General features: G+C 49.1%; 1 protein-coding gene across 1 annotated transcript in view; it reads right to left on the bottom strand.

The window, feature by feature from the left end:
• NPHP1 (nephrocystin 1) overlaps nt 1-15,538 on the bottom strand; it is a 109,910-nt gene that overhangs the window by 74,816 nt on the left and 19,556 nt on the right. The window contains exons 6-7 of the mRNA XM_054728418.1: nt 4,518-4,619; nt 806-903 (exon numbers count right to left, since the gene is read on the bottom strand). Of these exons, the coding sequence (XP_054584393.1) occupies nt 806-903; nt 4,518-4,619 (200 nt within the window). The remainder of the gene's footprint in view (nt 1-805; nt 904-4,517; nt 4,620-15,538) is intronic.

Below are 15,538 nucleotides of genomic sequence, written 5' to 3' on the forward strand. Positions count from 1 at the left end.
AAAACAGTAACGTGAATGCACAGATAGTCATGCTTATTCACTTGGTTAGACAACTTCATTAATCAAAGAACAAAGTACATAATAACTATCAGTAAGTCCTTTTTTTCCTTTTCCAAAACCGTGAGAGAAAAGGTTTTTGGGTGTGTTTGTTTGTTTTTTAGGGAGAGGAAAGAGAGAGGGAGAATATCAGTTTGTTGTTCCAAACAAATATCAGTTTGTTGTTCCAAGTTATGCATTCATTGGTTTTTCTTTTTCTTTTTCTTTTTTAATATATTTTATTGATTTTTTACAGAGAGGAAGAGAGAGGGATAGAGAGTTAGAAACATCGATGAGAGAGAAACGTCGATCAGCTGCCTCCTTGCACACCCCCTACTGGGGATGTGCCCGCAACCAAGGTACATGCCCTTGACCGGAATCGAACCTGGGACCCTTCAGTCCGCAGGCCGACGCTCTATCCACTGAGCCAAACTGGTTTCAGCTCATTGGTTTTTCTTGTATGTGCCCTATCGGGGACTGAACCCACAACCTTGGCCTATCGGACGATGCTGTAACCAACTGAGCTACCCAGCCAGGGCTGTCAGTAAGTTCTGAAAACCTAACATTATCCAGATGTAGCCAAGAAAGAACAATCACAAAATTAAAGTAGCAATGATCTTTAAGCAAACAGTAATATGAAAAGCACTGTTCACAAACTGCAAGTTGTCTCTTACCAAAAAAATCTTGAGTTATTTACAATGACAAAAATAAACAAAGTTTCCCAAACCTTTAATTTATTTTACTTGGCTATCCCCTCAGGCCTTGGTACCTATGCTCAGCTTGTGCTCCTTGTGCTATCTCTTCCGCCACCTCCACATCGCCTTCACTGCCTTCTTCACTTGACTCGTGGCCTTCTTTATGATGGGGCTGAAAAATGATTGAAACATAAGGCACTTTTCTTACCTAATGCAAAAATCAACCAATACAATGACTTTCAGAGAGACTTGAGTGTAGATGGGAATTTACATGAGGGGCATATAAAAAATCAGTGGGAAGAAGATTTCAACATGTGGTTGATCGTTTGGAAAATTACAAGGATAGAGGTAAAGAGAAAGTTTAATCAAAATACATTCCAGATAGAATTTATTCAAATGAAAAAAAAAGGAAGGAAAGGTACAAACAAAAGAACTCAAACAGCATTAGGAGAAAATAATCCTGAGATGGAGAAGCCATTTCCAATTATGATGCCCAAACCAGAAATCATACATGAAAAGAAACACTGACAGACTTAGCTACATAAAAAATAAATGTGGTTGAAAGTCAACAAAGAAAACACCTGTTACAAATTTTCAAGAGTTAATATCCTTATTATTGAAATATTACAAAAATGCCAATACATCAGTAAGAGTTTTAAAAATCCCTTATAAAAGCCGAAACCGGTTTGGCTCAGTGGATAGAGCGTCGGCCTGAGGACTGAAGGGTCCCAGGTTCGATTCCGGTCAAGGGCATGTACATTGGTTGCGGGCACGTCCCCAATGGGGGATGTGCGGGAGGCAGCTGGTCGATGTTTCTCTCTCATCGATGTTTCTAGCTTTCTATCCCTCTCCCTTCCTCTCTAAAAAATCAATAAAATATATTTTAAAAAATAAAAAGAAAATAAAAATCCCTTATAAAAATGGTCAAAAGAACTGAAAAGGCAATTTACAAAGAAGAAACAGAAAAGGTCATAAAGCATATGACATGAAGCTCAGGTCCATGAATGCAAATCAAAACAATCACAAGCCCTGCTGGTGTGGCTCAGTGGTTGAGCATCTACCTATAAACCAGGAAGTTACAATTCAATTACCGGTCAGGGCACATGCCCGGGTTGTGGGCAATCCCCAGTAGGGAGCATGCAGGAGGCAGCCAATCAATGATTCTCTCTCATCATTGATGTTTCTGTCTCTCTCTCCCTCTTCCTTCCTCTCTGAAATCAATAAAAATATCTTTTAAAAAACAATCACAAGCCTTTTTTGCCATCACAGCGGCAGGAAGACTGGTGATGGCCATGACTGCAAATGTGTGGGAAGCATGTTCTCTTGACACTGGGGTGGAGAACAAGTAGGCCTAACTTTCTGAAAGGCAAAACAGCAAATTCAGTCAAATGTAAAGGTCAAGCCCTTTGAACCAGCACTGAGCACCTGGGGCTCCACCAGGGAACAAGCAGGGAGTCTACAAACCCACCTGACAGACGGGGCTTCACAGAGGCTGCGGGGGGTCTGCTGCTGAACCTCCACATCCTCCTTTCTTTTTTAAAAAATATATTTTATTAATTTTTACAGAGAGAAAGAGAGAGGGATAGAGAGTTAGAAACATCGATGAGAGAGAAACATCGATCAGCTGCCTCCTGCACACTCCCTACTGGGTATGTGCCCGCAACCAAGGTACATGTCCCTTGACCGGAATCGAACCTGGGACCCTTGAGTCCGCAGGCCGACGCTCCATCCACTGAGCCAAACCGGTCAGGGCCACCGCCTCCTTTCTAACAGAATCCCTCACTTAGGCAAGGAGCCAGCAGAGAGACTATAGTTTCCAAGCCCTTCTTGCTGCTAGACGTTGAAAAGAACTGGAAATAGTCTTAAAAAGATGGAAGTTTGGGCGTTTTGACATCTTGTTCCCTTTCCTTCTCTTTTACTGTTGGGAACTGTTAAAAGATCTAGCAGTCGACTTAACCTACAGAGACACCCCTGGGAGAGCTGCCCCCACTGCCCAGAGGGAAACATTAGATGGGGCCTCACTACCTCCACCTTCTGCCAAGCGCGAGAGAAATCTGTTTCTATCTAACTTAAGCCACTATTTGGGGATCTCCTGTAACTCAGAATGGAAGCTAACCATAGCTTCTTCACCACAAAATTGATAGCTGTGATAGGCAGAAACAACCTGAATGTCCACCTGTGAAGCTGGAAGACACTGCTGCCATTGAAAATATGAGGCAGACCCACTGTGGGATAGGACAGCCACTCGCCGCCTGTAGCTGCTGCGACTCCTCCAAAATGAGATGCACTATTTACCGGTAAGTGTAAAATACACACAGGAATTCGAACTTAACATAAAAAATAATTTTTTACTATTGATCAGATGTTGAAATGGTATTATTTTTGATATGTTGAATAATATACAATATATTATTAAAAACCATATCACCTGTTTCTTTTTTACTTTTTTAAATATGTGGTATAGTGAAAAATATATATTTGGTCTTTATTCCCAGTTCTTGGCAAGAGTTCCTAAAACCCTTGGAATGTCCTGACTGACAGAAGTGTCCTGTTCTTCATAACCATACTTGAGTCTATGCTAATGCGGTGATGGGAGGGGGTGCTATTTGCCAGAGAAACCAACCCTGTGATTAGAGGACTGGAACTTTCACCACACACCCCGCCCCCTCCCCCCACCCTACTCCCTACCCCGCTTCAGGGAAGGGACAGGAGCTGGCGAGGGAATTCAGTCACCAATGGCCAAGGCTTTAATCTCATGTCCACATAATGAAACCTCTATAAACCCCCTAAAGATTGGGGTTTAGGGAGCTTCCAGGCTGGTGACCACTTCCAAGTGCTGGGGGGGAATGGCACACAGAGCGGGCATGGAAGTCCCAGGTCCCAGTCCCTTCACCTCCCACACCCTGGGCACCTCTTCCTGAGTCAGGTCCTTCATAATAACCTGATAAACACAAGTAAGCTGTTTTCCTGAGGTCTGTGAGTCCCTCTAGCAAATTCTCAAACCTGAGGAGGGCTGTGGAAACCACTGAATTTATAGCTGTTACTCACAAATACAGGAGTCTCCCAGGACTTGAGACTGGCATCTGAAATAGGGCAATTTGTGGGCTGAGTCCTTACCTGGGGGGTCTGCTAATTCCAGAAGTTAGCGTCAGAACTGAATTGAACTGTTGGACCCCTGGTTGGTTTCAGACAATTGGTGTGGAAAACAACACATATTTGGTTTCAGGGGAACCACATAGTTGTTTAAAAGTGGTGTCAGGGGGGAAAAGACATCTCAGTGTGGTTAATAGAAAAATCTTAATTATATTTATAGTTTGCATTAGATTGCTATTAAACAACACCGATCCCAACAGATTATCTATGCGTATTGTCACAGAAAATGACCATGCTATTTCATGAAATATGAAAAACAATAGGTCACAAACATGAATGTAGAGTATGTTCATAAGCTAGTTGGGATCCTATATGCGTGCAAGTAAACACAAAGTTAACTGTGGTTTTGCTTTACAACAAATAATAAACCTCGATTAACTTTTATGACCAGCACGAACCCACACAGCATCTTGATTGTGAGCTGACATTGTAGGGCTCACCTGCATGAGAACACTCACAGGTCCCAGGACTGTTAGCACACAGTATTTCCCCATGCTCTCTCCCTCAAAATTAAAGTGAATTCTACACATCAAGTCATTCAATAGTAAGTTGATCCAAGAATACAGCTTAACTTTTATGAAAAATGAAAAGGTGTTGAAAGAGGAAAAGGAAAGAATAAGCAAAAATACTAACCTCCACGTAGGTTCTGGGAACGAGACCTTTGTTTCCTTTGGCATTTTTAGCCATCCACCAACCATCAGGGTGTTTTTCAATTATAAGGAGAATTTCCCCTTTCTTAAAGAAAAACAAAGTAAAAAAATTGTAATTAAATTTTACTCTTAAAATAAGAATTACCAACATTAAAACTATTTTTAAAAATATAATGAAGGATAAAAATCATATGATCGTATCAATAGATGCAAGAAAAGCATGTGACAAAATGCAGCACCCACTTATTTCTTTTTTAATTTAATAAATCTTTATTGTTCAGATTATTACAATTGTTCCCTTTTTCCCCCCATAGTTACCCTACACCTTGTTCCCACCCCACCCTCTGCCCTTACCCCTGCCCCACTGTCCTCATACATAGGTGTGCGATTTTTGTCCAGTCTCTTCCCGCACCCCCCACACCCCATTCCCCCCGAGAATTGTCAGTTCACCAATTTATTCTGTTCATCCAATTTTTTTCACTTGATTTTTAGATTCACTTGTTGACAGATATGTATTTATTGTTCATAATTTTTATCTTTACCTTTTTCTTCTTCTTCCTCTTCTTCTTAAAGAATACCTTTCAGCATTTCATATAATACATTTTTGGTGGTGATGAACTCCTTTAGCTTTTTCTTATCTGTGAAGCTCTTTGTCTGACCTTCAATTCTGAATGATAGCTTTGCTGGGTAGAGTAATCTTGGTTGTAGGTTTTTTTTATTTTTATTTTTTTTTTAATTTCTTTATTGATTAAGGTGTCACATATTTGTCCTCATCCCCCCATTCCCATTCCACAACCCTCCCCACAGATGCCCCAACCCCCTGTTGAACTTAACCGTTGGGTAGGCTCATATGCATGCACACAAGTCCCTTGGTTGATCTCTCCCCCCTCCTCCCAACCTTCCCTATCCTCCCTCTGAGGCCCGATAGTCCGATCGATGCCACCTTGTTTCTGGTTCTGTTCTTGTTCCTCAGTCTATGTTGTTCATCATTTCCCCTAGATGAGCGAGATCATATGTCACTAGAGATATACTTATAAGAACTGAATGTGAGACGAGCAATAATAGTTATGCTGACAGGCAAATGAATCAGTCTGTAGTGAGTTTCGTTCTGGACCAACAGTTCTTTAGAGACCCAATTTCAATGTCCACCAGTTTCTTATGTGTACATGTCAGCACTGACCCCTCTGCTCTGGATGGTGGACAAATGGTGGTAACGGAGGTCCGACTCCCTCTGGTTTGGTCTCGGCCGGACCCAGGGGCACGGCTTCACCCGGACTAAGGGGCACGTGGCCTCACCCAGACCCAAGGGGCGTGTGGCCTCACCCGGGGACAGGACCCAGCCTCACCCGGATGGATCCAGGGGCACACGGCCTCACCCGGACCCAGGATCCGGCTTCACCCGTACCCAGGGGCGCAAGGCCTCACCTGGACCCAGGAGCACATGGCCTCACCCGGGCCCAGGGACCCAGCCTCATCTGGGTCCAGTGGCGCATGGTCTCACCTGGACCCAGGGGCGCGTGGCCTCACCCGGGGCCAGGGACCCAGCCTCACCTGGGTCCAGGGGCGCAAGGCCTCACCTGGACCCAGGGGCGCGTGGCCTCACCCGGACCCAGGGGCGCGTGGCCTCTCCCAGACCCAGGGGCGCGTGGCCTCACCAGGACCTAGGTGCACGAAGCCTCACCCGGATCCAGGGACACATGGCCTCACCCGGACCTAGGTGCGCGAGGCCTCACCCAGATCCAGGGACACATGGCCTCACCCGGACCCAGGGGCGCGTGGCCGCTCCCAGACCCAGGGGCGCGTGGCCTCACCCGGACCCAGGAGAACGTGGCCTCACCCGGACCCGGGACCCAGCCTCCCCGGATCCAGGGACACATGGCCTCACCCGGACCCGGGGGCGCGTGGCATCTCCCAGACCCAGGGGCGTGTGGCCTCACCCGGGCCTAGGTGCGCGAGGCCTCACCCGGATCCAGGGACACATGGCCTCACCCGGACCCAGGGGCGCGTGGCCTCTCCCAGACCAGGGGCGCGTGGACTCACCCGGACCTGGGTGCGTGAGGCCTCACCTGGACCTGGGACCCAGCTTCACCTGGATCCAGGGACACATGGCCTCACCCGGACCCAGGGGCGCGTGGCCTCTCCCAGACCCAGGGGCACGTGGCCTCACCCGGACCTAGGTGCGGGAGGCCTCACCCGGATCCAGGGACTCATGGCCTCACCCGGACCCGGGGGCGCGTGGCCTCTCCCAGACCCAGGGGCACGTGGCCTGACCCGGGCCTAGGTGCGCGAGGCCTCACCCGGATCCAGGGACACATGGCCTCACCCGGACCCAGGAGCGCGTGGCCTCTCCCAGACCAGGGGCGCGTGGACTCACCCGGAACTGGGTGCGTGAGGCCTCACCCGGACCTGGGACCCAGCCTCACCTGGATCCAGGGACACATGGCCTCACCCGGACCCAGGAGCGCGTGGCATCTCCCAGACCCAGGGGCACGTGGCCTCACCCGGACCTAGGTGCGCGAGGCCTCACCCAGATCCAGTGACTCATGGCCTCACCCGGACCCGGGGGCGCGTGGCCTCTCCCAGACCCAGGGGCACGTGGCCTCACCCGGGCCTAGGTGTGCGAGGCCTCACCCGGATCCAGGGACACATGGCCTCACCCGGACCCGGGGGCGCGTGGCCTCTCCCAGACCCAGGGGCACGTGGCCTCACCCGGGCCTAGGTGCGTGAGGCCTCACCCGGATCCAGGGACACATGGCCTCACCCGGACCCGGGGGCGCGTGGCCTCTCCCAGACCCAGGGGCACGTGGCCTCACCCGGACCTGGGTGCGTGAGGCCTCACCCGGACCCGGGACCCAGCCTCACCCAGATCCAGGGACACATGGCCTCACCCGGACCCGGGGGCGCGTGGCCTCTCCCAGACCCAGGGGCACGTGGCCTCACCCGGACCTGGGTGCGTGAGGCCTCACCCGGACCCGGGACCCAGCCTCACCCAGATCCAGGGACACATGGCCTCACCCGGACCCGGGGGCGTGTGGCCTCACCCGGATCCAGGGACACATGGCCTCACCCGGACCCGGGGGCGCGTGGCCTCTCCCAGACTCAGCGGCACATGGCCTCACCCAGGCCTAGGTGCGCGAGGCCTCACCCGGATCCAGGGACACATGGCCTCACCCGGACCCAGGGGCGTGTGGCCTCTCTCAGACCCAGGGGCGCGTGGCCTCACCCAGGTGCGGGACCCAGCGTCATCCGGGTCCAGGGGCACATGGCCTCACCCGGACCTGGCATCCAGCTTCACCCGGACCCAGGGGCACATGGCCTCACCCGGACCCGGAATCCGACTTCACTTGGACCCAGGGGCACGTGGCCTCACCCAGACCCAGGGACGAAAGGCCTCACCTAGACCCAGAGGCGTGTGACCACACCCGAGCCCAGAAGCGCGCAACCTCGCACGCACCCGGGTCCCAGCAGGGTTTCGTCTTCTTGATCCCAATTCCTGTTGGTCAATTCCCTCTCAGCAATTCCATCGGCCATTTTCCCAGAGCTCCAGGATGGATGCCGCAGAACTCGTTGGGCGGCGGGCTCGGCGAAGCTCCGGTGTGCCCGGTGCACGGCGGCGGGCTGGTCCGGTGTCGCTGCGTCGGCCCTTGGGTCTGCAGCGGTGGCTGGTCGCCGAGCGTGCACACCTGGCCGCTTCCGTGGCATTGAGATTCTTGAAGGACTCAGAGGTCAGCAAGCGCGGAGTCTCCCACCCCATGTCTCCCAGGGGCTCGTCTGACCGTGCTCGGCAGCCAGTGGAGCCATCCCCTCAGCCGGAGACCACCAGGGGAACTGCGCCGAGCACGGTCCAGGCCGCCATTGTGTCGCCTGAGCCGTAGTTCTTAAAGTGTGGTCTTTGGGTCACCGGCATCAGCATCATCCCGCATACCCTTCTTTTATTCTAGTTGTAGAGCATCCGCTCAGCCAGCCCTCTGGTGGTTCTGGATGGTGTCTGCTCTGCTCTCCCATCGTAGTCTCAAAGTTGTTGTGGTAGGCAACGATCAGGCTTCCGCCCTATGCCTCCATCTTGTTTCTCCTTTGTATAGTTAAGTCTTGATTGTTGTTGGTGTCACTGGGAGGAATTGTCCTCCAGGCCAATTGGCCGTGAGGGCCCTCTTTGTCTATAAAGGAAGAGTTGCTGTGCAGGAGACACGTTTATGGGCCGGATCTTGGTGCCGCAAGGCTTTAGCGCTCACTGAATCTGCCTTTTGAATGTGTCCCTTATGCACGTGGTTGAAATCTGGTGTCATCTCACACAGACCACTAGATGCCCTCATTTCTGGGTCTCCAATGGAGTGTAGGTCAGCTACTGCCTGAAGCACTCAGCAGGGATTACAGCAAAAACTGTAGTTTCCTCCTCCTGTCTGAGTGGCCCTGGAGAGTTCATCTGGTCAAGCTGCCAGAGGGCAGGCCACCCACATGCACAAGCCGTTGCTTGGAGCGCAGGTGCGCCTGCAAGACTTGCGGGGCGGGTCTTCAAAACGTGCGGGGCGGGTCCCAGGGCGGGGCGGGGTCTCGGGGCGCCAACAGGCCATGGCGTGGCGAACGCAATGGCTGCAAGTCTGCTCCTTCTGCCTTCCACGTTTCTAAGCCCCCTCGTTCCGCACTCCAGCGCAGCAAACACTGATTGCTGGGCGCACATCCGCAAGAGTCCCGCCTCTCCCCGCAGGCGTCTGGGTCTCCTGCGCGTCCCCAGAAGCTGGATTTCAGGGTGATGGGGAGCTAATCTCCCCTAGGGTTGGAACAAAAGCCGCGTGTACCTTCCCCCACCACCAGCCTGACCCACGCGCCTCCGCACCTCATCCCCTCCGATTTCGCTGGTTTCCTCTTCCCTCTTAGCTGTAAATCTACCATTCAGCCATCTCTCCTGCAGTTCTGGGTGGCAGACGCTCTGTCCTCCAGTCGTGCCCCTGAAATTGCTGTGCGCGGCGCAGTTCGCAGTTCATTTGTTTAACTTTGCCGCCTTCCTGGTTCTCCTCCGCCAAAATGGCTAAAGGACTTGAATGTAAGATGGGAAATCCTAAGAATCCTCCAAATCGGTGTTGGCGGCCTCCGGGGCCCCGAGGATCTCCCTGGGCAGCTCGGCCAGGTCGGTGGCGCGGATGAGCCCCTCCTGCAGAAAGATGGTCTCTTCCTTCACCGAGAGCCGCTGCGCCGAGTCCGAGTCCGCGGCCGCCATCACAGCAGCTGCCGCAGCGCCCACGAGCCCATGGCTCCGGCTGCGGTGCTGACTGAGAGGAGCAGCCGCCCGGTCTGGGGAGACGCGAGCAGCCGTCGCCTCCCTCACCAGTACATGTTTTAGTTGTATTTCCGAAACTGCCATGCGAGGCAACAGATCAGCCTTTCACCTCCGCCGCCATCTTGCCGCCCACCTTCTTGGTTGTAGGTTCTTGCTATTCATCACTGTGAATATTTCTTGCCACTCCCTTCTGGCCTGCATAGTTTCTGTTGAGAAATCAGCTGACAGTCGTATGGGTACTCCCTTGTAGGTAACTGTCTTTCTCTTGCTGCTTTTAAGATTCTCTCTTAGTCTTTTGCTCTTGGCATTTAATTATGATGTGTCTTGGTGTGGTCCTCTTTGGATTCCTTTTGTTTGGGGTTCTGTGTGCTTCCTGGATTTGTAAGTCTATTTCTTTCACCAGGTGGGGAAAGTTTTCGGTCATTATTTCTTCAAATAGGTTTTCAGTATCTTGCTCTCTCTCTCTTCTTCTGGCATCCCCATAATTCGGATGTTGGCAGGCTTGAAGTTGTCCCAGAGGCTCCTTACACTATCTTCATATTTTTGGATTCTTTTTTTTTTCTTTTCCGGTTGAGTGTTTTTTGCTTCTTTGTATTTCAAATCTTTTACATGATTCTTGTGATCCTCCACTCTGCTGTTAGATCTCTGTATAATATTTTTTATTTCAGTCAGTGTATGTTTAATTTCTACTTGGTTCTTTTTCATATCCTTGAGGGTCTCGCTAAATTTATTGGCCTTTTCTAGAAAATTCTTGTAAAACCTTATAACTGTGGTTTTTAACTCTATATCCAGTCATTTGCTTTCCTCCATTTCTTTCATTTGTGATCTGTTTCTTTGTCTCTGCATTTTGGCTGCTTCCCCAAGTTGATAGAGTGGCTTTGTGTGCTAGGTGTCCTATAGGGCCCAGTGGCTCAGCCTCCCCAGTTACCTGAGATGGACACTCTTGGTGCACCCCTTTGTGGGCTGTGTGCACAGTCTTGTTGTAGTTAAGCCTTGATTGTTGTTGGTATCACTGGGAGGAATTAGCTGTGAGATTCAGCTGTGTCCTCGCTGGGAGAACTTCTGTGCTGAAGACACCCTTATGAGATAAGACTTGCAAAAGCCTCTGTACTCAGCTTGGATGGGGCAGAGTCTCAGGATGGAGCAGACAGCCTTGGCTTCCCATCAGCCCTGCCCTAATAGACCCCTGGGTCTCAGTGTCCTGTGATAATCACTGCACACACCTCTGAGAGAAAGCCGCCCTCAAGTTTTACCCGCTGCCAGACAGTCCAGTTTCTCCCCGAATGAGTCTGGGTCCCCAGAGTCTCGCCCGGAACTGGAGTTCAGTGCAGTCGGGAGCTTTTGTCTCCCTCCAGCTTGAGAAAGCCAGCCTCATACTCAGTACTCAGTTGCCTGCCCTCTCAGCGCGCGCGTCTCTGGACCTCAGCCTTTTGCAGTTCCTCTGAGTCTCAGTGTGCTTTTCTCTTTCTTGACAGTCCAGTTTCACCCGGTATGAGTCTGGGTCCCCAAAGTCTCGCCCAGAACTGGAGTTCAGGGCAGTTGGGAGCTTTTGTCTCCCTCCCGCTTGAGAAAGCCAGCCGCACACTCAGTTACCAGTCCTCTCCATGCGCACGTCTCAGTACCTCTGCCTCCTGCAGCTCCTCTGAGTCTCAGTGTGCTTTTCTCCTTCCTTCTAGTTGTAGAATTTCCACTCAGCCAGCTTTCCTGTGGTTCTGGATGATGTCCGTTTTGTCTTTTTGTTGTAGTTTTGAAATTGTTGTGCGAGGCAGCAGTTTAGGTGTTTACCTATGCTGCCATCTTGGTTTCTCCCCCCAGCACCCACTTATGATAAAAGCTTTCAGCAAAGTGGGAATAGAGGGGACATATCTCAACAGATATGACAAACTCACAGCCAACATCATACTCAATGGGAAAAACTAAAAGCATTTCCCTTAAGATCAGGAACAAAACAGGAATGTACACTTTTACCACTCTTATTCAACATAGTACTGTAAGTCCTAGCCACAGCAATCGGACAAGAAGAAATAAAAGGCATCCAAATTGGAAAGGAAAAAAGAAAACTGGCATTATTTGCAGGTGACATGATACTGCATGCAGAGAACCCTAAGATTCTACCATAAAACTACTAGAACTGATAAATTAATTAAGTAAAGTAGCTGGACACAAAATAAATATTCAGAAATCAGTTGTATTAACCAACTAAAGGCCCAGAGTACAAAAATCATGCACTGGAGTTGGGGGGGGGGGCGGTCCCTCAGCCCGGCCTGTGCCCTCTTGCAGTCTGGGACCCCTCAAGGGATGTTCGCGTGCTGTCTTAGGCCCATTCCCCATAGCAGTCTGACATTCCTCTCACAGTCCGGGACCCCTCGCTCCTCACCCCCAACCTGCTCACTGCTCCTTCCTTAGCACTGCCATGGAGGAGGGAGAGGCTCCCATTACCACTGCTGCACTTGCCTGCCATAAGCCCAGCTTCTGGCTAAGCAGCGCTGTAGAAGTGCACTGACAACCAGGGGGCAGTTCCTGCATTGAGAGTCTGCTCCCTGGTGGTCCATGTGCATCATAGTGACCGGTCATTCTGGTCATCCCACCGTAATGGTCGCTTAGGCTTTTATTATATACTTAAGGTCCAGTGCACAAAATTCGTGCACTGGTAGGGTCCCTAGCGGTTGCCAGCAACCAGCCAGGGCCTCCCTCCCTTCCCCTGGCCAGCCTTCCCCTTCTTCCTGGAAGAACTCTGATTGAGGGGACAATTTGCATACTATGCTTTTACTATATACGACTAGTAGACTAGAGGCCCAGTGCACGACATTCGTGCACTGCGGGGGTGGGGGGGCTGCGTCCCTCAGCCCAGCCTGCACCCTTTTGCATGCAGGAGCCCTTAGGGGATGTCTAACTGATGGATTAGGCCCGCTCCCCACAGGGAGCCTAAGCTGCAGTCAGACATCCTTAGCACTGCTGCAGAGGCAGGCCACTGCGCTCTCCAGCCATCATCCTAGCTTGTGGCTGAACAGCACTCCCCTTGTGGGAGCACACAGACCACCAATGGGAAGCTCCTGCATTGAGCATGTGCCCCCTGGTGGTCAGTGTGCATCATAGTGATCAGTCGTTCCACCGTTAGGTCTATTTGCATATTACCCTCTTATTATATAGGACTAGAGTCCCAGTGCACAAACTCATGCATGGGTGAGGTCCGGCTGGCCTGCCCCTATGTGGGCCCATTGGGCCTGGCCAGCAGGGGGGAGGGACCATGGGCAGTTGGTCGGCTGCCCCCACCCCTGATCAAGGGGGTCCGTTCAGGGGCAGGGACAGCTGGGGGGAGGGGCCATGAGCGATTGGCTGGTTGGCCCGCCCCCAATCAGGGTGTTAGGGGCCAATCATGGGGGTGCCGGCCAGAGTGGGGGGTGATGAGGGCCCGGATGAGGCCGGTTGGCTGCTGCAGTGTGTGTCATAACCACCAGTCATTCCGGTCGTTCCGGTCATTGCGTAATTCTGGTCACTGGGCTTTTAGATAGATAGATAGATAGATAGATAGATAGATAGATAGATAGATAATAGATAGATAGATAATAAACTATCAGAAAGGGAAACTAAGAAAGTAATCCCATTTACAATTGCATCAAAAAAATAACTAGAAATAGCCCTAGCCAGTTTGGCTCAGTGTGTAAAGCATCAACCTGTGGACTGACGGATCGCGGGTTCAGTTTTGGTCAAGGACACATGCCTTGGTTGTGGGCTTGATCCTCAGTGTGAGGCATGCAGAAGGCAGCCAATCAATGATTCTCTCTCATCATTGATGTTTCTAACTCTCTCTCCCTCTCCCTTCCTCTCTGAAATCAATAAAAATATTTTAAAATTTTTTTTAAATAACTAGAAATAAACTTAACAAAGGAGGTAAAAGACCTGTACTCAGGAAATTATTAGAAAATGAATAAGATACAAATAAATGGAAGCATATATTGTGCTCATGGATAGGAAGAATTAATATTGCTAAAATGTCCATACTACCCAAAACAATCTGTAGATTCAATGCAAGCCACATCAAAATACCAATGGTGTTTTCCACAGAAGTAGAACAAAAAAATCCCAAAATTTATTTGGAACCACAGAAGACCCCAAATACCCACAGCAATCTCAAGGGGGCAGGAGGGGGCAGAAACAAAGTCAGAGATACACCTGATATCAAACTATAATACAAGGAAGAACAATTTTTTTAAAAAAGAAAACACATTAAAAGAAACTATCCTACAAGGTATATTAATAAAAATAACATGGGCCCGGCTGGCATGGCTCAGTGGTTGAGCATCAACCTAAGAACCAGGAGGTCACAGTTCGATTCCAGTCAGGGCACATCTTGGGTTTCAGCTTGATCCCCACTGGGGGCGGCAGGAGGCAGCTAATCAATGATTCTCTCTCATCATTGATGTTTCTATCTCTCTTCCCCTCTCCTTCTCTGAAATCAATAAAAATATATTTTTAAAATAATAATATCATGGTACTGGCATAAAAATAGACACATAGATCAATGGAACTGAATAGAAGGCCTAGAAATAAATATTAATTGACTATACGGTCAATTAATATATGACAAAGGAGGCAAGATCACACAGTAGGGTAAAGATAGTCTATTCAATAAATAGTGTTGGGAAAAGGACAGATACATGTTAAAAAATGAAACTACACCACCTTCTTACACCATACACAAGAATAAACTCAAAATGGATTAAAGACTTAATTGTTAGCCTTAGCTGGTTTGGCTCAGTGTTGGCCTACACACTGAAGGGTCCTGGGTTCAATTACAATCAAGGGCAGATGCCTGGGTTGTGGGTTCAATCCCCAGTAGGCAACATGCAGGAGGCAGCCAATCAATGATTCTCTCTCATCATTGATGCATCTATCTCTCTCGTCCTCTCTGTTCCTCTCTGAAATCAATAAAAATATATTTTTAAAATAATAATAAATACAGGAGAATATTTTTTTAAAGACTTAAATGTTAGACTCAAAACCATAAAAATCCTAGAAGAAAACATAGGCAGTAAAATCTTGGACATTTCTCAGAGTGATTATTTTTCTGATATATTGCCTCAAGCATGGGAAAAATAAATAAGTAAATAAATAAATAAATGGGACTACATGAAATTAAAAAGGTTTTGTACAGAAAAGAAAACCATCAACAAAATGAAAAGACAACCCACTGAAGGAAAACATCTTTGCCCATACATCTGATACGGGGTTAATATCCAACATTTATAAAGAACTTATGAAAATCAATACCAAAAAACAATCCAATTAAGAAATGGGCAAAGGACTTGAATAGACAATTCTCTAAAATGGACATACAGATGGCCAATAGACATATGCAAAGATGCTCAATGTCACTAATCATCAAAGAGATGCAAATTAAAACCACAATGCAAATTAAAATCTCACACTTGTCTGAATGGCTAACATCAATAAATCAACAAACAAGTGTTGGTGAGGATGTGGAGAAAAGGGAACCCTTGTGTACTGTTGGTGGGAATGCAGAGTGGAAAACAGTATTTTTTCTCAAAAAATTAAAAATGTAACTACCTTTTGACCCAGAAATTCCACTTCTGGGTATATATCCAAGGAAACCCAGAGCACTAATTTAAAAGAATATATGAACCCCTATGTCCACTGCAGCATTATTTATAATAGCCAAAATATGGAAGCAACCCAAGTACCCATCAATAGATGAATGGATAAAAAAG

This window comes from Eptesicus fuscus, chromosome 16 (assembly GCF_027574615.1).
Source record: "Eptesicus fuscus isolate TK198812 chromosome 16, DD_ASM_mEF_20220401, whole genome shotgun sequence".
Lineage (NCBI taxonomy): Eukaryota > Metazoa > Chordata > Mammalia > Chiroptera > Vespertilionidae > Eptesicus > Eptesicus fuscus.